Source organism: Takifugu rubripes, chromosome 11, assembly GCF_901000725.2.
Source record: "Takifugu rubripes chromosome 11, fTakRub1.2, whole genome shotgun sequence".
Taxonomy (NCBI): Eukaryota; Metazoa; Chordata; class Actinopteri; order Tetraodontiformes; family Tetraodontidae; genus Takifugu; species Takifugu rubripes.
Window position 1 is genome coordinate 10910517 of NC_042295.1, and position 22532 is coordinate 10933048.

A 22532-nucleotide genomic window follows, 5' to 3' on the forward strand; every position below is an offset into this window, starting at 1 on the left:
AGTGGGGAGTTCACTTTAGTTTCATAGGAGCGAGATAAATTCAATAAATTCAAACTCTAATCCTGAGATCGGCTATTTTAAATAATTTTTGTTTAAAGATTGAAATGAACAGTAATTATTATCCAGACGTAAAGATAAAAGAACAAAAAAAGTCACAAGACCATGTATACTAAAATTACTTTATTACAGCTGATTCAATATCCCTCTTCCAACACAATGGTAAATATAATACAATCAAAATAGTAAATTTGATCCTATTTTTTTTAAATTCTTCTTTATGAACCTTTATACACACACTTTAAATCCACCATTAGTACTTTACCATCTCTGAAGTCTCTCTGACATTCAATAACAGGTTCACCCATCTATACACTATAATGCAGGTTATGAGTTGTAGTGGTAATGTGCCAAAGAGGAATACTGACATCTTCAAAGAAATGTGATCTCTTCACGATATGCCTCCCGCACACCATCTTTTTCCTGTCGCCAGAACCAACGTGCTTTATTTAAAATAGTCCCTGCATTTTAGGCCGTCTGCCCGGTGAAGATGCGGCCTAAAGGATGCAGCGGTACGGGAGGGGCTTGGCATCGCATCTGGCCGGAGGAAGAACTCGGCCAGTCCCACAGTTCAGTCAGAAACAACAAAAATTGACATCAGAATTCAAAGGGGGGGGGGGGGGGGGGGGAATCTGAGCTGATGGAACAATCCTATGACTCACAATGATTGAAAATATCTAGACATCATCACACACTACAGTGAACATAAAAGTGAGCGAGAAAAAAAGAAAGAAAACTTGTGCATACAAACTTTAGGTTGGCATGTATGTGAGGCCTGACCGGACTAACATTCAAACCCTTCGCTGCCGACTACAGGTTAGACTCCAATCATGAAAAAAACATTCCCCTTTTCTTTGACACAGGTCAACAAACAGGAAAACAAATGAATAGAACTTTTGTAAGCTGGCAATAAAACAAGGAAGTAGTTCTGGGGCCAAACCATGTAACATGATATTAACGCCATCTCTCTGGGTGGGATTAGTATGTACACGCGGAAAATTTAAATCCCACTTGAGAAAAAGACCCCAGCATCTATCACGCCGTGACATTCGTAAAAGAAACCAGCCTCAGTAAAAAGTGGCAGAATCAAAGTGGAAAAGGGGGGAGGAAGGCTGTGGTGGTGGGTGATGCCGAGGAGGCGGCTGGCGGGCTCGTTACTTGGCACGTAGAAGAGGTGGCAAACACGAATCCGTGCACGCAAACACACAATCTGATGAGCTTTGAGAGTGAAGGCTTTGATAACAGTGTGGTCAGCAAGTTAAATAAAGTTAGTTTAAAAAATTATTTTCTTATAATATGAGTTAGGTCTTTAAATGTTTTCTTTAATAAAATATACACATATGAACAAGGGTCGACTCCAGCTCTGGGATTGGGGGGTGGGTGTGTGTGAACTTTTCTCTTAAAAGCCTTTTTCAAAGTGTAAAAATTCTCAACGTAAATGTGTAAAACTCTTAAACCGGTGAATAAAACTTGAACAGATGCCAGTTGCAGGACTCCAACCACAAAACTAAAGGGTCTGATCTAAAGATCTGTTCCGACCATCAAAGGGAAACCTAAGTGCTTCAAGCCTTGTGTTTTATTGAGGGCGTTTCATGGTGTTAATGCTAGATCCGATGACTCTCCTCAGCTTCTGAGTGGTCCAATGGCACTGTTATTTTCTCAGGAGTGCCAACCTGCTGTCATGGTCAAGGCGATGATGCTAATGTACCCTCCCGGGTGTAAAGGACTAACGTCAGCAGAGGCCCACGAGACTGAGGGCAGCGTCCTTACGTCCAGAATTCAAGCAAAAATTGGCAAAACACGAAGAGGCGACGAGCAACGGCGCCAGGGAAGGAGCTGCAGGAACGCGGGAAAATGCATTGAGAGAAACGCTTGGCACGCTCTCCGCTCGGAACGAAAGAGAGAAAAAAGCGCCTTTGCTTCTTTCCTCTCTGACGGCGCGTACCGACCAGACGCTCATCTCCAGGATGCCTCGTGAAAAACAACAACACAATTTGAATAAAGTGCTTTAAAAAGGCAGCGTTTTTTTAAAGGCACTAGTAAAAGACAATAGATCAATATGAGGATTGATTCTGAAGGCAAACAAATCTTGATTTCTTCCGTCCATCTAAACAGACATCAGCTGTCACATGTGCAAGTACCACCAAAAACCCCCTTTATATACATGATTATGAGACTTGAACCAACTTTTTTAACATATAGGAACCTATGAAAAGTATTTAGAAACTCTTTTGATCTGTACACACGAGCATCAGTTGGATAAAACCAAAAATATTAGAAACATTAAACATCTGAGACCAAGTTGTGCTGTGATGCTAAAGGCACTGTTTCTAAGCTTAGCATATTGGTTTATTTGGCTCCGACCTTTGAAAGTCTCACAGCGGCTGACTAACAAACACGGAACGTAGAGAAGTGACGACAGGGCGCCACCGAATTTATCAAAATGACCATTACAGCAGGCTGGCAGCGCGATGACAGCGCATCTCTGGTGCGGTCTGCTGTCAGCGGCTTGCAGAAGGAAAAGGTGAGCTAAATAAAACTGAACTCGCTGAGATTGTTCGAGACCACATTTCTGAGGACATAGTTAACGACCTGTGGGGGAAAAAAAAATTTGTCTTGTTTTTCAAAACAGTGTTCTTTGTGCAAAATGAAAGCAATGGCGGTGTATAGCACGAAACGTGTGTTTAGAACTGGAACAAAGCTGTAAATAAAAACAAATGCTAATATTCTCTTTTGACACACAAACTGCTTATATAACTCTAATTCCGGGACCTGCGCGTGTGCCGGTGAACTGCTGTGAGGATGGACTGCAGCTCTCAGTCCTTTTGACCTGAGCGACATTTGTTCCGTCACGCGTCCACGCGTCCGCTGGAGACGGCGCCTGGTCGACAGACTCTACCTCTTCGCCGACGACCTCTGATGCTTGGGCTGATGGGGCATCTATGTGTAGGAGAGGTGGGATCCGTTAGATATCTGAGAGGTGACGCTCGTACTCCTGCTCATGCCCTGCTCGCTGCGCGCTCCCGTGGGCGTCCGTCCCATCGCTTGAGGGCTGTTCTGTAAACCGCCGCTGAGGCGGGACACTGCCGACGGATGGCCCAATGGTGACGGGCCCCCGTCTCCCTGCATGCCCGGGCCCCAGCCTTGCTGCATAGATGGCCCTCCTGGACTGGAGTGATAATGGTGGCTTGACCCTGCGCTCAGAATGCTGCTGCCCCAGCGTGGCCCCTGAGGGCTCCCAGATTGTTGCTGATGAGGACTCCACCCACCCGTGGCCCCAGGAAAGCTGTGGCTCAGGGCCTCCGGGGAGATATTTGATAGCACCATGTTGCTGAAGCCCAGACGGATGCTCTCCGAACCAAAAGCTTCAACTTCTCGGGCCTGACGCTCCAGCAGGCTCTGGATTCGCGCCAGCCGTTCGTTTTGCAAGGACATCATCTCCTCTTCGATCTAAAGGACCCAAAAATCCTCGATTATACATCAATGCCACAGATGAGCAAGTAGCTTTAAAAGCCATAAAATAACAGGAGGAACTATGAAGACATAAGAGGGGAAACAGGAAGCTGTGTCATGGATTCTTCCCCGTCCAAAGCCTGGACAGAGCTCTACGTTACCACTGATGCTAAAGAGAAAATCCTTTTTCTGACCTTATGTTCCAGCAGGGCCCTCCGGAGCGACACCCTCTGCTCCAGCTCCTTCCTTTCACGATCGTGCTGAGCATCCGTCTGCATCTTGATCTTGCTCTGGTAGGCGTTGAGGAGTTCCAGCTCCTGCTGGAGTTGCATTCGTAGGGCTTGGCACTGAGCCTCCTGAGTCTCATCCAGACGTAGCTGCAGAGAAAAAAAAAACAGATCACAAATCCTGTTGTGGAGCTCCGAAGCTTTCGGTTCTCTCTCACACCCAGATTAGGGCTGAGCCTTCAGCAAAGCCTGGAGGTGGGTATTGCGCAATAATGACGTCTGGCCAAATTCTAGTGGAGCTGCCAAGGGTTAATTCTACGCTCACCGCCTGAGTTGACAGCATCTCATTGATGGAGTGGTCGTATTGCTCGGCCAAGATGGCGAGTTTGCGGTGCTGCTCCTGCTTCATCCGTTTGAGGACAGCCTTGTGCTCCGACTTTGGCGTGGTCTCCAACAGCTGGTTTCTCAGTGCTTTATACTGCCTGGTCTGGATCTTGCAAGTATCCTGAAACTGCTTCTTGATCTGTAGCTCTTTGGACTAAAGAAACAAGGAAACAATCTGCATCTTTCTTTCCCGTCATAAACAGACATAAAACCTCATCGTGGGCAAATTCTACAGCTCACAGCCGACATGTTGTGACTGGGATTAGCGTCATTTGAACGCTAATTTTAGCGACGTGTAGAGGCAGGCCTGGCTCTCACCTTCAGACTCTTGGGCTGCTGGCGAACCTCCATGGCATGCTTGCGTCTGAGTTCCCGCTCCCTCCTCTTGTTGTACTCCTGCTGGTTGGTGAGCTCGGTCTGGTGCTGCAGACGGACCAGCTCGGTCCGCGTCTTTTGGATGTTGTTGAGCTGGCGGAACTCCAGCTCTTGCATAGATTCGTGGTGCCGGAGCAACATGGCGTGTTCCAAATCCTTCTGGGTCTGACGCTTGTTCAGCTCCTAAGTACGCGGACAGGAAATGATTTTTTTTTTTAAAAGGCGCTTTTCTCGAAAGCTTCAGCCCAGCGACACAGAATTAGACGCGCTCCCACCTCTCGAACTAAATCCTGCTCGATGTTGTGGCGAGCGATCAGGATCCTCCGTTTGAACCTGCGACACTCCAGTTCCAGATACTGTCTCTGCCTGCGCTGTAGGTTGGCGTCCTCCTCTGCTTGGTAGTGTTGGAAGTTCTCCTTCTGCTTCGAAAACCACTCCTGCTTTTCTTTCTTGGGAGTTGACTGGTTTTCGTTCAGCTCCTAATTGGAAAACAGCAGAGACAATCGTGACTCCGGACCTCCATTAGCCAATGGGCGAGTCGACACCATCTTCAGCAATGACCTACCTCTTTGAGTTGTTCCTTACGCAGCTTGTACTCCCGCTTCTGAGATTCAAGGAAACTGTTTAGTTCCTTCTTCTGCTGACTCTGAATGTGCTGTTGGAACTTCTTTTCATCGTTGCTGAATGTTTTTGCCTGTAAGAGGGTCACACACAGTTAGCACCTGGTTCTGGCCAAGACAAAAGAAAAAAAGAGGGCTCAGATATGAAGGAGATGACAACTAACATATTTCTCCATGGCTGCCTGGTGCTTCTTTATCAGTTTGTCCATCTCTTGGGCAAAAGTGTTCCTCTGGTTCTCCAGCTCCTTGTCAAGACGCAGCCTGTGCTCGTCCATCTCCGCCTTCAGCTTGTTTTCCAGAGCCATCAGCTGTTTCTGGTGCTGCCGCCTCATCCGCTTGTACCCTAATATCTGCTCCCTTAACTCGGAATCCTGCTCGTGTTCTTTTATCTGGCGGGTGAGCTGGAAAAGAAATGGGGGGGGGGGAAATTCGGTTAAACATCTGTATAATCATTTTTCTCCTTTAAATAAACATCTAATGAGTCATTTATGAAGTGTGTTATTACCACTGAGGCCGTGCGTATCGTAGCAAAATGCTCGCGGTTGCGCTTGGGTCGTGGAGTTTGCGCTGGTTGGGACTGAGGCTCCGTCGGCCGGTTGTTGGGTTCCGTCTCCTCGTCATTCGTCCGTTCCTCCTGAAAGGCAGACAGAACGTGTGAGCAGTAGCACAACGCGTGTTAAAACGCCTTTAGCTGGGACGTCGTACCGGCTTGAGGTGTATGACGGACATAACCGTGTGGTCGCCCTCCATGTCCGCCTCGCTCTTGTCGTCGCACGCGTCCGTCAGACTGTTGACGGAACTGCTCTGGGAGCTGGCGCTGATTGACATACTGGGTATGGACTGGTTGCTTCCTGCGCTGTTCACTGTACCAGTCCTGCCAACAACGTGTTCCGGCTCCTAAAAAACCCATCAGGCACGACAGACATTCATAAGGTCTCTCATAACACAGCGCTGTATCACTCTTTTCCATCTGGATGTGGCAAAAATGGACAAAGAGTGGGGAAAAGTGCTAGCAGCCGGTCATGAGACAGACCTCCTCTTCATCTTGTGCCTCAGTTGTCGGGCCGTTATGAGCTTCCTGAAACAAGATCTTCTTCATTTTGCGATACTGAAGATTGTCCAGCTCGCGCACGGCATCTTTCGTCCGATTGATGAGATCAACCAGCACCGACTCTGGTCGTTCGCGTTGGACAAATGCGTGCTGAGGGAAATGCACGGAAAAGACAAGTCAATAGCCGAGTTACCGCTACAGGAATGAAGCGCAACTGTTTATTCACCTTCAACAGCTCTTCAGAGTTTGGTCTGTCCTGAGGAATTTTCTGAAGGCAAGAATCTACAAAGTTTCTAAAATAATCCGTCCTGGCGAAGGAAAATAAAAAAAAAACACAAATAAAGAAATTGTGATTCAGGCGATTAAACAAAGAGCACAGACCTGAAAGCTCACCATTCAATAGACTGCAGCATAGGGCTCTCGTTCTGTGCTATATGGTATAAGGCACTCATCGCATTCATGTTGAACAGTGGAGGCTTCCTCTCAGCTGCCAAACGAGGCAAATGAAAAGAAAACAAGATGATTAACCCGTGTAGCCCCACAATAATGCTGCGGAGGCATGAACAAGATAAATGTTATGCACCTAATTCAATGCAGGTGATTCCCAAAGACCAGATGTCTACCTTTCCTTCATACTGACCCTCGTCCATGGCTAGAATGACTTCTGGGGCCATCCTGACAAAACAGAGACATTCCATTAAGATGAGCAAATCAGAATTCTAATATCTGAAGGTTTATGGAAGGTACCAATATGGCGTCCCGACGAAGGAGTTTGCCGGACAGGCGATGGATGCTGAACCAAAATCTGCTAGTTTGACCTGCCCTGGCTCCGTTAGCAAGACATTCCCTGCCTTGACATCACTGTCAAACATGAGGGAAAAATATCATTTCAAAGACTCACAAACAACCCAGAGAAGCACCAGACACCCCCCCCCCGGACCTGAAACACTCACCGGTGAATCATGTTATGGGAGTGTAAGTAAGCCAACCCTTGCAGAGCGCCGTGAGTAATGGCGGCGATTTCGACTTCTTGCAGCGGTTTCTTGTGAACTGGAGGCAGAAACGTTCAAAGGCGGGGGTGTGAATTGAGAAAAAAGCCGCAGTGTTTCATCTCGCCGCTTCACAAACAGCCCAAGAACCAAACAAAGCCTCGCAACTCACCTTCTAACAGATCCGAAGCAGAACCAAGGCAATATTCCATGACCAGCTGCAGACAAAGGTTGGTTTCATGGTTTAGCATTTATTTAGTGCTAATAACGGTGGTCACCGTGGTTTACACTTTTACCCAAGCAGTGTGCTCCCGTAGATAACATCCTTTGTACTCTATGCAGTTTGGGTGTTGGATTTTCTGCAGGTATTTGACTTCTTTGATGATGTCTTGCCATTTCTGTGAAAACAGTGAAATTCTGAGGACGGCAGATGGTGCAACAGCAACAGAAAACCGGTGAAAAGCCTCAGCGGCTCATGTTATTGAGGTTCTTGAGAGCCGACATCACCTCGTTGGACTGCTTCCCACTGTAAGACATCTTCTTGATGGCCACCACCTCATTTGTCCGCCCATTTCGTGCCTGGCGGGCGGAGCGCATCGCTGTGAGCTTTATTTCTTAATAAAATGATGACGCGGATCTTTATTTTTAATATAAATTCACTTACAAAATAAACAGCGCCAAAGCTGCCATGTCCGATCTCACGAAGGTCAGTGAAGAGCTTTTCTGGGTCCTCCTTAAAGAAGAGGTCGGCGATTTCGGGGTCCTTCAGGCTCCCCGCCCGACTGCTGTTGGGCATAATGGGGAGCGGGGGGGGGGATGTCGCTGCCGCCAGGAACTATCTGGGTCTGCGACAGCGACTCCAAAGCCCCCACCGATGGCTCATCTGCAGGACAAGTGTCTCATATGTGTTCAGCTGAAAGAGAAAGACAGAAAATTCAGTATATTCTTGCACTTCCTCTTTTTACTGTGTCACTTTACGTTTTTCTGAAGAATAAACAGTTCTAACAGTTTTGGGGGAGTTTGGGACGTAAATGTGGACATTTCAGAGTCTCCAGTCAACTTTAGTCATGATTTATCATCCCTATGAGGTAAGAAAAACCTCTGTCAGAAGTATTCCTCACACACTGTCCTGGGGCCTCTTTAGGTTAGGAAGAGAGAGCTACGCAAATCATGACATCAGCTTCAAATGGTGAGAAGATGTCTGAGTTAGGTCTCCCGTTGCCATAGTTACGATGCCGCCAGGAACGGGCACGGCAGCTGTCATGAGGATACAGCCAAATATGTCCAACTGGAAGACAGAAACTCAGATCTAACCGCTTCACTGTGGGGGACGTCCAGCTGAAACAAAGCATCCCAGTGATGGGACTACTTGTTAAACCTGTAAGAGTTCAGTAAACACATCTTCTCAAACATACCAAACATTGTCCATGTAACTTTTCTAAGAGTGCTTGCAAGGTCCAGGTGCGATTTCCCACGCTGCTTCTGCCAGACAGTGGGTTTATATACTGTATCTATATCCCCAAACACTAAGGAAGTGGCTCACAGCTCAGTGGGGAAACTCAATAGAGCCTGATTGGTTCAGATGATCAGATACCGAGTTGACGCGAGTCACAAGACCTCTTCGCCAGCCTGGGAGAAACAGTTCAAGCACACATTTGTCTCCCAGAGGTCCTGAACAGCTCACCATTCCGCAGAGATGCAGCCACAGCTCTGAAATAAAGCCTCATTACCATGAGAGACTGTGCCTCTTTATTGCCATTGTTGCCCATGAATGAGCCTTGTTGTCATATCTCACGGCGGCGATTTAAACCGGAGGGAGGGGGGGGACACGCACGTGAGCACAAAAGGGAGCAACAATAACCGATACGCTCGTAAAACACCTTTGCCTTTCCAACCAGCGTGCACACACACATTCACAAGAATGCAGCAGGACAGGACAACAAAGCTGGAGGGCTGAAATTCCCAATGTATGTCCTCACTGCTCTGCATTTCCTGTTCACACTGCTATAGGGAGGTGGGAAGGGGCCCTGCTGAGATTTTTTTTCCCCCCTCAGCAACGTGTGTGGACTTAAATGAAATGGCTTTCATACGTGCACGTACCTTCAGACACCCTGGCAGATTCAAATATGAAACACACACTGCATGAACCCAAGTGGGATTCAAATGCCAACACTTGGCAGATCTGAAATGTGTCAGTAAATGTCTCCATTTAATTTGTATTGGCCTCCCCATTCAAGCCAATGCTGGTATCAGTATAAAACAACAAAATAGGCCCTTAACATTCCAGTTTTGGGGAGGGGGGGGTTTCAGACTAACAAGCCCATAACTTATCTGATAATCTGACGTCGTAGCTGGTGCTTTCGACTTTGAGGGTAAATAAGAGCTTCTTTAAAGTGAGGAAAGGTTCTCCTTCTGCTAGCTGCCTCGCCTTATGGGCTGCGTTCGATTCCATCCAGTTCAACTTTGGGTGGCAATAGTTCTCCAAGATCGAAAATAAAAGGTCATAACATAAAGAGTTTTTATGGGACATGACAGGAGCTAGTGGATATCCCCGCTGTCACGAGTAATTCAAAACAGCCACGTCTGAAATGTAAAGAAATCCAACCAGTGATCTAACCATTGACTAACAGCTAAACATCTTAGCTAAGTTACGTGTCATAGGATAAATCCCACCAGCGACTATTTACAGCTTGTTTGCGTGAGCAGGTCGCTTCGGAAACGACAGGAACTAAGAAGAAATGCAAAAACACCCGAGTAAACCAGTTGGATTCGCGAGGAAACCACTGTAATGTTTGCTACGTTAGCTTAGCCAGTTAGCTGGAACTCACCCTTCTCTCTTGACAGGCCAGGTTTCACTGGACTCACTGTCGTGCGTTTCAAAACAGTTTCCAATCGTAAAACTGTTTTCCGGGATTCATCCCCGCCGATCAATGTCACTGGCTGGGTCGAACCCTCCGGTGCCCCAATGCTGTCAGTCGATTGTAACCGAGAGGTTCATGAAATTGTTATAGGCTTTTTTTTTTCTCCTCTTTTTTTTAAAAAGAAAATCTCCACCCTCGGAGTGTCCGGGGTGCCAGAGCAGTCGAATCCCACTCCCAGGCTGCTCCAAAGATGGCTGCCGTGCGCTCCACCGCCGCCTCCCTTCGCGAAAAAATACGTCGTGGAGAATGTGAGGGAAGTTCAAACGCCTCCCGAATACCCGCAAACGACGGCCGCGGTGTCGTTCGGGGGGGCCGGGGAGTTTTACTTGGCGGTGACGGACAGTTTGTTGAGAACTCGGCGGCTAAAAAGCGGTAGCTGCGCCCGAAAGTGTCCGTCTTCCTACGACATTACAGTTCCGCCCTGCACGGGTACAGTAAACTCTCCCTGACCCAAAAACCATCCAGAGGCGGGGACATCGCCATTAAACCGCCGCGTCACGGCCGAACTTATTCCAAATATTTCCATAAAACCCGCGCACATTGAAATATGAAAAGCATGTGAGAGTTTAGTACTGCACATGTTGCTTTAATCGCCGTTTAGTGGCTTTCACACTTACTTCTGATTATATGTCAGATTCATTTTAATCCCCTTTGCGGTAAAAACTGCGGGTTTTGATTGTTCTGTGTTTATTACGTCACGACTGGCTTTACATGAGAGACACGTACGATTCAAAACCACAGGTTCGAGGCTCTGTTCGACGGTGAAGGCGATTTTTCTGGGGGAAATGCGTGCATGTGGAATATTACAACAGGCCATGGGTGCAGTGACATCACGCACGCACTTCTCACAAACAACTTCTGTTATCTTCTGACGGAAATCGATTCTCATTTCTACTGATCGGTCGCTAAGCGGCGCTTTAACACCTCTGATTCGTGATTCTCTTTGGCTGTTTTCGCTGGAGAAACAAACAGATTCATGTGTTTTATTCAAAACGTTCTAAGTATTTTGTAAGTAAATATTAAATATACGTATTGCCATTTATTACATCAATAATTTGCATGTGCGTGCTTGCAATATTTGTACCCATTACCCATTTCATTCGAATACTTGTGTATTTAAACTTTAAAAAAAAGGGAAACAAAAAAACACAACATAGGCTTTTATCTTGAAGAGTAAAAGTTTTCCGGAAGGTCCGGCGACGCGTTTCTTGCGTGACGTCACGCCAACGCGGAAGTTAAGCCACTTCGCTCTCCCACGTGGTTAAACATGGCTGCGACGGAGGAAAAACAACAGGGCCACAGACCCGGCGCCTTTAAACAGAAAAATAAAGTCCACAAACATGGCAAACACCGAACCAAAGGGGAAGTTGAAAGAGAGAATAAAGGTAAGGTGCATTCAGGGTTGCAGTGATGTTTAAGGTGGCACTTTTGGTTTGTCTCATCTTTGCAATTGCACGTGTTTCTAGTCTATTCAGGGTACTGTCACTTCATAGTAACGTCTTGTGGAACATGTCAAGTCTACATAACGGTCTTATTCCTCTTCTGCTGTTGACACGACTATTTAAACCTTACGGATCAATCAGAACCCTCATCCTAAATAAAAAAAGATCTAGTTTGTGTTAAAATAAGCATTCCTATAATACATTTAATTCATAATGTTATTTTCTGTTTTAATATCGTGTAATATGCTGACACATACGCCCAGAGTTTAGATATAGACGATTTAGGAGTAGTATAAAAATGTGCAACATTGAATATTAAACTCAACTGGGATTTAAAACTGCACTTTATATCATTTTGAAATTTATAACGAACATTTCTTGTGATTCTCTCAAAGGGAGAGTGTCAGTGACAGCCCTCACTAAAAAACAGAGGAAAGAACAAAAGAAGATTGACAGAAGGAACAAAGCCAATCAGCTCCGCAGGAATAAAAAAGACATGGTATAAAAAGTTTCTTTCATTTTACAGGGGAAAAAATGCAAAAAAAAAAAAAAAAAACCTTTGAATTCCCACTTGGCAAAACAGCTATTCTCTTTTCAGATCCTGACAGAAAAAAGACGTCTGGGCGGCAGGGATGGTCCTCCTCACTTGATCGCCGTGGTGTCCCTCCACACGGACGCGGACGCCAGCAGTGTTACCAAAATGCTTCGTCGGGAGACCGTTGGGGGCATCGTGCACCAGGAGCAGTGTGTCAGTGGACTCGGTGACAGTTTTGGGCTGATTCTGCCACGTTTTAAACAGCGGTTCACCTTCCTACACCAGGACACGGGTAAGCTGCACTCGCGCAGAGGCGTAACACGAACATCGAGACGGTCCTCTGAATTACAACGCCTCCCTTTTTTGTGTTTGTTATGGTGTCGTGTCCTGGTGACTGGTCTTAATCAGCTGACATGCACTCCTTACTGGATATGGCAAAGATTGCAGACAGCCTCCTGTTTGTGCTGGATGCTGCTGAAGGTTGGGACGATTACGGAGACTACTGTCTCTCTTGCCTTTTTGCTCAGGGCCTCCCCAGCCACGGTGGGTATAACCCTGACTGCAACTTGCTTCCCTCCTTTGGACCACAATACTAAGATGTGTGGGGATGTTCTTTATTGTCTGTTCTTATCCTGCGTAGCACTGGTGTGTCTTGGTGTGTCTGACCTCCCTGTGAAGAAGAGGGTGGAGGCCCGGAGAGCCCTCTCAAAGATCGTCGAGGTCCGCTTTCCCGACACCCGTCTCTTCCCGCTTGATTCGGATCAAGACGCAACTCTCCTCCTCAGACACCTGGGCAGCCAGAAACAGAGGAAGCTCGGTTTCCGGTCCAGACGTTCTCATCTCCTGGCTCAGTGTGTCACATTCACCCCCAGCGACCACAGTGAGGGGTCCGGTGGTGGTCCCAGTGGCCTCGGCACTCTTTGCGTGTCCGGGTATGTCCGTGGGCGCCCTCTACGGGTGGACAGACTGGTGCACATCAGCGGTCACGGAGACTTTCAGCTCAGCCAGATTGATGCTCCGTCAGACCCGCTGCCCCTCAACTTGGCAACAGGCAGATCAAATAAATCGGGCAGGGGAGGAGATGTTGACATGCAAGTAGGTGCTCAAACCTTCACACTTTTAACTTTAACTGTTCAGAAATGGCAACAATCAAATGATGAAGCTTGTGTTCATGAACGATGTGATTTCCATGTGCGAGTCATGGTAAAATAAGCGGCATCTGTGTTACCTTCAGGACGGAGGCGACAATGAGGCTCCGGTACGGGTGCTCATGAAGGCGGATCCGACTACCCGGGAGAGCCTGCAGGCTGAGGCCGAGGTCGATCCCATGGAAGGAGAACAGACGTGGCCGACAGAATCGGAGCTGCTGGAGGCCGAAGGTGCAGACACACAGTCTACAACTTCAGCATTTTTTTAAAATTTAAAATGCTTGCCTGCGTTAGGCCGACCTAAACCACAGAAACCGAGACCGCTATTCAGCTCTTTTTATCCTACAGAGGCCAGGAAGAACAAACGAGTCATGAAGGTCCCTAAAGGAACATCAGATTACCAGGCCACGTGGATCGTTGATGACGACAACGGAGAGTTGAAGGAAGAAAGCAGTGAGGAGGAAGAGGATGATGACGATGAGATGCCGGATGAGGCCATGGATGACGAGGATGAGGATATTTGTTCTCAGGTACTTTGGTTTTTTATTGCTAAACTTAGTAGCATCTGATGGGAGAATAGCTGCTGCTGCACCATCATCATCCTTGGTGTAATTATATTCTCCGGGCTTCTAAAAGTGGGAGGGTTTCTGTTGCCAAATAACATTGTTCGATTACATTTGACTCATCCTCTCTGCTGCCCTGTGTATGCTGTAGGCTTTTGAAGAATTTTTGTTGTTTAATGTTCAAAATTTTAGCATTAAAATGTGGAGTCGGGCCTGTTTGTGGAGTCTGGAGCTGCATACGTGACCCACCGTCTGTGCATCTCATATCTGAGAGGCAAAGTTTGTTTTTTCACTGTCTGTCTCTGGCGTGTAGTGCCAGGCTGCTCACCACAACAATAGTGTTTGGAGCAGGAGTCCCGAGAGAAGCCTCCCGTCTTCCTGTCCCGAGAACAGAACTTCCTGTCTGGACGTAGGGAGGGGCGGACCATTTATTTATTTCAAACCCTGCTTGAAAGAAACTGGGGAAACTCTCTCTATGAAAGGGTTCATTACGACCAGTAATTGTTAATAACGTGTTTGATGTTGATGGTAGTGCACAGGAATATATCTGAGAGGATAACAATGGGGAAAAGAGCACTTCAAATGATAATGATTATTGTTATTGCAGCAGGGGTGTTGGAGAGGTTGTGATTCAGCCCCATGTTGAGTGTTTTCCCTTCATAGGTCTGGTTTTTCAGTAAATATAGATCTATAAGTTGTCATCTTTGATGGTTGAGTTCCTCAGATATCAACTAAAGAAAGATGCATTTGCAGAAACTGGTGAGGTGAATGTCTGTGGACGTGATCATTAACAGTCACCCTGGAAATAATAAGAAAAGGAAGCAGATGCTCCAGGAAAGCTAGATGCTAATCGTCCTCCCTTGTGCTCTGGCCAGACCTCAGAGGGGGAGGAGGAGGAGGAAGAAGAAGAAGAGGTTTGCCCCACAGAGCGAACTGGAGCAGATCAGCGCTACGATGAGCACATGGATGAAGCAGCAGAGGAAGAAGGCCTGAGGCGTTATCGCGAGGCTCGGGCCAATGAAATGTTCCCCGATGAGGTGGACACGCCCATCGACGCGTCAGCCAGGATCAGGTGAGTCCCGCTGCCGTGCAGGGCGGGGTCAGAAATATCTGGACTGGTCCTGTAACTCTTCTATGGGCTTTAGGTTCCAACGTTACAGAGGCCTGAAAAGTTTCCGCACCTCACCCTGGGACCCCATGGAGAACCTGCCACAGAACTATTCCCGCATCTTCCAGTTCCAAAACTTTGAACGCACTCGCCGTCGCATTCTGGCCGAGGCTGCGGCCGAGGAGGACGGCGCCATGGTGAGAGGGGAAAAAAAGGCAACGCGTAACCCTGCATCTATTACACGTGTATAAAAGACTGTTTGTGTTTCAGGTGGGCTGGTACGTCACCCTCCACATCATGGACGTACCCTCATCTGTGATGGATGGCGTGCAGGCGGGCAGACCTTTGACCCTCGTGTCTCTCCTACCTCATGAGCAGAAGGTGTGTGAGTGTGACGCCGAGTCACACCGACTCCACCAGCTGGTTGGTGTCGATGTTTTCAACACCTTTCCCTTTTTGGAAACAGATGTCTGTGATGCACATCTTGGTGAGGAGACACCCCAGCAATACAGAACCCATCAAGTCTAAAGAGGAGCTGGTGTTTCACTGTGGGTTCCGGAGGTTCCGCGCTTCGCCCATCTTCTCTCAGCACACCACAGGTGCTCCGTCGTATCCCCTAATCCGGCCATTACAATAAGCGCACGCATTAAGGCGCAACTCTGCCTTTCTACAGCGGACAAACATAAGATGGAGCGCTTCCTCAGACCAGACGCCCCCACCGTGGTGTCAGTGTATGCTCCTATTACCTTCTCTCCAGCTGGAGTCCTGCTCTTTAAGCAAAGGAGTGATGGTAGGATAAAAGCATCTCATCCGGTTTAGCTTGATTTAGGATTTGTGCACTTCTGTTGTCTCAGAGCCTTGATTTGGGTTTCTGCATCTTTCCAGGCATCCAGGACCTGGTGGCTACAGGTAGCCTGCTCAGTTGTGATCCTCAGCGCGTGATGTTGAAGAGGATTGTACTCAGCGGACACCCGTTCAAAATCAACCGCCGCTCCGCCGTCGTCCGTTACATGTTCTTCAACAGAGGTGAGATGCTTTGAAGAAGATGGCAATAAAGTTTGACTATTCTGGAATTTAATGCCCTTTTTTTCTTCCTTTGTCAGATGATATTTTGTGGTTCAAGCCAGTAGAACTAAAAACTAAGTGGGGTCGCAGAGGCCACATCAAGGAGGCATTGGGTGAGAAAATTGGAGAGAAAAAACCTGGGATAAATCTAATAAGTGAATTCTGACTGTATCGTATTTTTTCAGGTACACACGGACATATGAAGTGTGTTTTCGACAGCCAGCTACGCTCTCAAGACACAGTCCTGATGAATTTATACAAGCGGGTGTATCCCCGTTGGACATATGACCCCTACGTACCCTCACCTCTGCCCTGGGTCAAGAAAGAAGGGACTGTCGAGCTGGATGACCTGGACATGGAATAATGGAGAACAAGAAGTTAGGGCATGTTTTGACTGAACTGATTTGCAAATGGGTGGCAACAAAATATCTGAAAAAAATCTACTCGGAAATCGTGATATTGCCATTGCTGTCTTTGGCCACTAGGTGGCGGCAATGAATAAATATTTCACTTTATTCTCCCCAAAACCCTGTTTCAGAACCAGGACTGTGTATGGTCGTGCAACACTTTGTGAATGGATAACAACTGCTGTTTCCACGGTAACCGGCAGGTGAATAATATTCCTCTGCGTAATTCATACGCTGCCACTCAAGCCGCACAGAGAGACTAAATGATTACATGTAGGAACTAGATAAAGTTGCACAAGCGAGACACAACAACACCCCCGCCCCCCCCCAAAAAAACACTTTGATACTTGGGGGGAAAAAAATATATATATGGATATATTTAATGGCCCAGATTCATCACCATGGCAAATTTGGAACGACCTAAATCCCCTTTTCCCTGTCAGAGCGCCCTCACCTCCGACGCGAGGCTGGAACACCTCCGTCCGCGTCGCCAATGACCTCCTGCTTCCCCGCATAAGAAAACAGATGTAGGAATCGTAACGTTCATCATAAAACTGATCTGGCGTGCGCGCATCCACATGAATCATCGCTCAGTTGTGCTGGGACTGCGGAGACATGCCAATACTGCCTGGGAAAGAAGGTGAAGACTTTAGGATGGAGGGGGCCAAGAAAACGAAGCGGAGCAAAAGTTCAGCGTGCGCATTTCGATTTGATTACAGTGAGAAAAGGTTGGAATGAAAAATGATAATACAATCGAAAAAGAGTAATGCCTCTATTGCCCATCGGGGGCAAGCTGCATGGGAGCTCTGGACAATTTGTTATAACACTCAATTTATTCCCTTCCATTTCCTTTCCCCCCGTGTTTTAAGGGCACAGGGATGTGTTGAATACATCTAGTTATGGGGAGGGGGTGGGGGGGGGGGCACTCTGCAGCGTTGGCCAGAGGTTCATGGCGAGGGGAGAGAGAATTTAATACCCCCTCGATGGAGTGGTCTTAGGTAACAGATGGACAAACATGGTAGATGTGTGCACCATTCCCCCCTCCGACACTATCAATTTGAAACAGATGAGCTCTCAGCTGCGGCGGGACCAACGGATCCCATGGTTGGCAGGAGGTCACAGTCGGGAGACGGTAGCGCTGGTGACTGAGCGCCGGTTGCATCAGAAATGTCCTGCGGTTCCCACTCCATTGCCGCCGCGCTCGCTTGGCTCCCACTGAAGACATAATGGGTGAGAGCTTTTTCCACTGGATGCGGGCGAAGAAACGGGAGAGCGAAGGGATCCAGCGAGGAAGTGATGGATTCATGAATAAAACCAGCGGCGAGGAAGAAGGGATGGACGGAAAAGAGGGGATGCAAAGACTTTAGAAGTTAAACTAGAGGAAGGGGGGGGGGAGTCACAGGCAGTGTGGGCGAGGGAACAGAGCGAGAGTGGCTGGCGTTTATGGATTGCAGATGTGGTGCTGTGGGGTTTTGGCAGAGGCCGTGCGCGCCTGAATCCTTCACCGGCTGGGTGGCACCGAGGTGAGGAGGAGGTCACCGCACCGCAGCCCATAAAGCAGAGGGTAGTGAGGGTGAGGAGGGAGAGAAAACCAGGCCCGAGTGCACGCAAACCAGGCCTGCAAGCGAGGGGAGGCGAGCGCGTCAGGCTTTGGCTTCACACACGCCCAAACATCCTGGAAGTTTTGAGGCAGGCTACCAGAAAAAGCCATGGGTTAATTCATAACAGGAAGCATCCAGGACCCGATGAGCTCTTGTCAGGGATGAACTCTTCTAAAGGGGGGATTTCCATGTCTGAACGTATTAATTCTGTGGACGTATTAATACTGATAAAAGATGCATGCGCGCCGAGATAATTTGTCCGTTTTAAATCTATTTTCTGCGCTTCACCCATTTAGAAATCCGACCTCCTTCAGCTCCACAGCGAGTCCTTCTGTATTGGCTGAACGGAGCATTCGGTTCATGTAAATCTATTTATTTTTTAAAGCTGCGTATTTGCTTACAGAAATAATGTGCAGTTAAACAGCCAATAAATGACTAAAAACAGAAGAAAACGGACACAAATCTAAAGGGGTTGAAATTCAGCTCTGGAGTCTAAGGCGGTCCAAGAGGAGCCCTGGATGCCTCCATTGCCACTATGATAAATGGATTCAGCCATCTGTGTGAAGAAGAAGCCGAGTCATGCGCAGCTTCTCCGCCAACAATTCGCTGCAGACCTGCAGATGGAGAATCTGCCGCTTTGAGCGGAGCTCCACGTTGACAGGAGCGGATTCTGGCAAGGCTCGGCGTGGGGCGAGCATGACGGAGAAGAACGTGACGTGGCTGTCCCAACGACGTGCCTCCGCTAGAACCAAATGTCAACGTGGGCACCGATTGCTTTGGGGAACACCTCACGCCGGGTTGTCCTCGTGGCTCCTGCCTAATAACACATTTGCATTCAGAAAGCTGTTTTTCCTTTCTGTTATCCTTCCATCCCTCCCTCGCTCCCCTTTCCCCCCTCCCCTCAGCCTGGTCCCGACTCCCTAATTCCTGGGGCCTGGCTGAGGCGGTGTGTCCCCGGAGGAGCCGCCGGGGAGCTCGAGAGAGGGGGCAGCGATGGGGTGCGTGGAGATCGGCTCCAAACCCGCAGCTGCAGGCTCTCCTCAGAGGAGGGGGACTTGAGCGTGTGATGGGGAGGGATGGCGACTCCGTGAGTGACTAACCCAGTGTTTATGTGTGCTGATAGAGCGCTGGAAGGGTTGACACTGATGGTATGGAGACCAGAATCTCACAACAAAGCTGGAGAGTTCACCCAGAGAACAAGAGAGGGGGGGGGGGGGCTTGACAGACAGAAGGCCTGGTGACCAGATTGGGACTGCCAGCAACTGCAGGAAGAGGCCGTTGGATGATCCGCAGGAGTTTACGGCGCGGCTGGAATGATGCTCAAACATTTGGACTGAGGCTCCTGCGATGATTTTAAGGCCGAGGTGTTATCCAGCACCTGCGCTCCAACGTAACCCCCCCCCCCCTCAAAAAAAAAGGGGAACGCGACCTTTAACAAATCACCGTCGAGGTGCGTGCTGCCTCTGCACTCGCCCTCCATCAGTCCCTGATTATCCAGGTGGGAGTGAAATCTGAAAGGAAGGGATATAGTTTCCAACCTGCTCTGCTCTCACCCCCCCAGCGGGCCTCCCAGAGTGCTTTTCTGCTGACATCACCGCGCAGAAACCTGGCAAGCCAATCTCTCCCCCCCCCACCCCCACCCCCTGCCGACGCCACCCCACTCTCTACCATTCCCCTCTCCTCGCTTCCTGTCCCGGTGATGTCACACGCCATATGGTTTTCAGCAGCATCGAGCCGGAAAAGCGATTTAGTCAGCGGAGAGCGAAAGGAGAGGGAGAGCGGAGAAGCGGCGGAGGCGGAAAACAAGAGCGGAGCTCTTCCTCCTGCGACTGGAAGGTGGAGAGGAACGCGGGGAGGTGGGTGGAGGGGAGGGGAGGGGAGGGGAGGGGAGGGGGGCTGAACTGTGTGAGGCAAATGAGGAGAGAGTGAGGAGCGGCGAGCGCCATGTGCCGCACAGGCGCAGGTCTGCGCTGGCCCTCGCACAAACACATGTTTGCACACACAGTTAAAACAGTCGTAGATCCTCGCTGTTGTCCAAGAGTCAGCGGGACTAAACTAATAAAGCACGCTGATAAATAACGGCGAGCGCGGAGCAAATCGCTCCTAAGCTGGAGAGTCTTGCGGGGATTTGGGCCGCCGTTGGCCGTTTGACTCGGGTAAGGGGTCAAAGGTCACAAGTGTGTAGGTATCTATGACATCTAACCTGCTGCCAAAAGCTGCTCCGACCTGTCGGGATGACGTCAGGGGACCTGAGCACATTTCCTGAGGCAAAGAGGACGTTGACAACAGATATTTAAGATTTCTGAGATGGTGGGTTTGGGCTTCAGGGGGTGGGATGAGGTTCCCTGCTGTCTCCTGTCCTCTGAACACAGTTGGTTTTGGGTTCTGGGACGTTTAGGAGCCTCTTCCAGATCGCTAGCTTGGTCCCTTTGTTATGTTTTTGGAGATATTCGTGGATAGCACTTGTGGTCTGGCGGGGGTATCCCGCCGGAGTGCCGAAGCCTCTGTTCCAGCATGGGGTGGCCATCAGGATGGATCACATGATCATTGTTGTACACTTTGCTTTCCTTGAAAACAGTGGCTGGGTCAAAGGTAGCACCATTAGCATAGCTTAGCATAAAAACTGGACGGAGGAGCATGGAGCTCGCCTGGCTTCTCCCCAAAATACTTCTAGAAATAATAATAATCCAACTGTCAGGAAACAAAGCCAAAGATATTCGGATCACGTTGAAAAAAAAAACCAGATGCGAGAGTTCCTCGAACCAGAAGTTTCGTTCACAATTATTCTCCCTTTAAATTTGCTCACATTTCTAATGGCCTCCACGCCTTTGCCCTAAAACTGTCGCAAAGCTGCTCATTAGGTTGAATTAAAGCGGCCCGCGTGAGCCTACCATTCAATTTCCAGCGGTGAGGAGGGAATCTGGAGCGAGAGCGGTGCGTGCATGTGTGCCGCGACGTTCCGAGAGGAGTGAAGGGATGAATCATGAATGAAATAAACCCGGAACGTCACACTCGGGTGCTTTACTGCGGAGAAAGTCTTTATTGTTTCTGGTTCCAGCTCTCTGCTGGCTGACAACACCCCAGCAACAATAATAAGGTGATTGCAATATTCCCTTCTGAGAAGCTAATTGGAACAAGGTGCTTCAAACATGAGGTGACCCTGCAAAATATCCGCTCGCAGATGTCTGGAAATCTGGCTACGACCGCTCGCCGCCTCCAACCCACAATGCTTCTGCAAGATATATGTCACATATCAAAACCTGCGGCGGTCACACGAGGAGGAATGGCCAAAAAGGTGTTTGATTTACAGGCTGAGGGCCCATTTCAGCCGTCCGGGCCGCCTTATCTGCTCCAAGCCTGGGTGTTTGGAGGAGAGCACATTTGGGATGGGCTCCCCGCGCTGTGACTGGGACTCAGCTCCCACAGCTTTAATTGAATGATTGCTTACAACAAGCAATTTTGAGGCTTTTTTCCCCCTCCACTCCGGTTCATTAAGAGTTCAGCATTTGGGGTTTTCTCTGCTATAGATTATGGTGTGTTAAATTATATTTTGACAGGCTGAAGTTAAATGTCCTGCACGAGGCCCCGGAGGCTGATTGATTAGTCAGATAAAGTCTGCATGCAGCTGTACCCAAAGACACAGAACCAGACTGAAATCCAGTCACTCTGCCTTCCATTGTTTTGTTTTTCTCTCCTATCTCCTTTTTTTTTTAACCCCTCAAACTAACTTGGATGCCCAATTTTACATTAATGAAGCACGTTTTCCACCCAGCTCAGCACCAGGACTGAAAGAAAAGCTGCTGTCAACTGAATGAATCATTTTCCCTGATAGAAATCACTGCTGATGCAGGAAAAAGCTTCTTTCTTCTGCTTCAAAGTCCCTTTGCAGGGGAACATAAACTACAATCTACATAACAGCTCAGAAACTGTGACACACATTTGAATGTGATACTTTAAATGAGCTAAATTCCGTTTCATGACTCCCAGAACCAGAACCAGTCATGGGCTGGAGGCTTTTCCCCCCCTCCTCCACCTGGCACGCAAATTTAAAAACGTGGAATAAAACTATTTTGGAACCTGAATCGAAACATCCTCTCACTTCCTCGACACGACCTATCCTCCCCCCCGCACTGCGCTGCCTATCTCTGTCACCGAGGTTATCGCCAGTTCATCGGCGGAACCTGGAAGTCGCAGACAATGCCGCCCACCGCGGTCCTGGGCCCGCTCGGACCTCTGCAGCGAACAAGGGCCCTGCGCCTCAGACGCTGGTGATTTAAAGAGGAAAAGAGCGTGGACGCTTTATGAGAATGACAGCTGCTGTTGTGATCAAAACAAACACCCAAGCCTGCTGCGCACTGTGTTCGTTGGACCGCGTCCATTGTCTATATCGTGACCTCGGCGATGGAGAAATAATTACTTTGATTGATTTCAATCTGCGCCGTTTCGAAGGCCCAGGGATGACTCTGGAAATATTTGAAGAGACATATTGTAAGAATGCAAAACGGGCTCTTCCTGCTGAATAAATAACAAAGACGAGTGCGTCGCGATTGGAGCAACAATGGAAAGTTTGGAGACGTTGTATTGTT

General features: G+C 48.4%; 2 protein-coding genes across 2 annotated transcripts; one reads left to right on the forward strand and one right to left on the reverse strand.

Moving 5' to 3' along the window:
• Nucleotides 1–165: 165 nt before the first annotated feature.
• On the reverse strand, nt 166–10507 carry taok1a (TAO kinase 1a). Its single transcript, XM_011608526.2, has 20 exons — nt 9985–10507; nt 7821–8069; nt 7664–7735; nt 7453–7554; nt 7329–7374; nt 7121–7217; nt 6915–7028; nt 6751–6842; nt 6561–6654; nt 6394–6475; nt 6150–6317; nt 5822–6013; nt 5622–5750; nt 5281–5517; nt 5062–5190; nt 4772–4975; nt 4440–4679; nt 4063–4275; nt 3705–3887; nt 166–3507 (listed from the first exon to the last, which is right to left on the reverse strand). The coding sequence occupies exons 2-20, from the start codon at nt 7950–7952 to the stop codon at nt 2998–3000; spliced, it is 3036 nt and encodes a 1011-aa protein (XP_011606828.2). The 5' UTR covers nt 7953–8069; nt 9985–10507; the 3' UTR covers nt 166–2997.
• A 750-nt stretch (nt 10508–11257) lies between these two features.
• tsr1 (TSR1 ribosome maturation factor) lies at nt 11258–16465 on the forward strand. The gene is made up of 15 exons (XM_011608525.2): nt 11258–11462; nt 11915–12018; nt 12118–12346; nt 12463–12597; nt 12695–13149; nt 13289–13433; nt 13551–13732; nt 14641–14837; nt 14911–15070; nt 15144–15254; nt 15340–15472; nt 15547–15663; nt 15759–15899; nt 15977–16051; nt 16124–16465. Exons 1-15 carry the CDS (start codon nt 11345–11347, stop codon nt 16300–16302), a joined length of 2481 nt encoding a protein of 826 aa, XP_011606827.2. The 5' UTR covers nt 11258–11344; the 3' UTR covers nt 16303–16465.
• The last annotated feature ends 6067 nt before the right edge of the window (nt 16466–22532 follow it).

Excerpts from the sequence above, each read along its gene's own strand:
- taok1a (XM_011608526.2), bottom strand. The coding sequence starts at position 7,952 with ATGCCCAACAGCAGTCGGGCGGGGAGCCTGAAGGACCCCGAAATCGCC. Across the intron at positions 7,218-7,328 it reads TGCTTCGGATCTGTTAGAAG|TTCACAAGAAACCGCTGCAA; the intron begins GTGAGTTGCGAG and ends TTCTGCCTCCAG. Across the intron at positions 7,029-7,120 it reads TCCCATAACATGATTCACCG|TGATGTCAAGGCAGGGAATG; the intron begins GTGAGTGTTTCA and ends CATGTTTGACAG.
- tsr1 (XM_011608525.2), top strand. The coding sequence starts at position 11,345 with ATGGCTGCGACGGAGGAAAAACAACAGGGCCACAGACCCGGCGCCTTT. Across the intron at positions 15,900-15,976 it reads TTACATGTTCTTCAACAGAG|ATGATATTTTGTGGTTCAAG; the intron begins GTGAGATGCTTT and ends TTCCTTTGTCAG. Across the intron at positions 16,052-16,123 it reads CCACATCAAGGAGGCATTGG|GTACACACGGACATATGAAG; the intron begins GTGAGAAAATTG and ends GTATTTTTTCAG.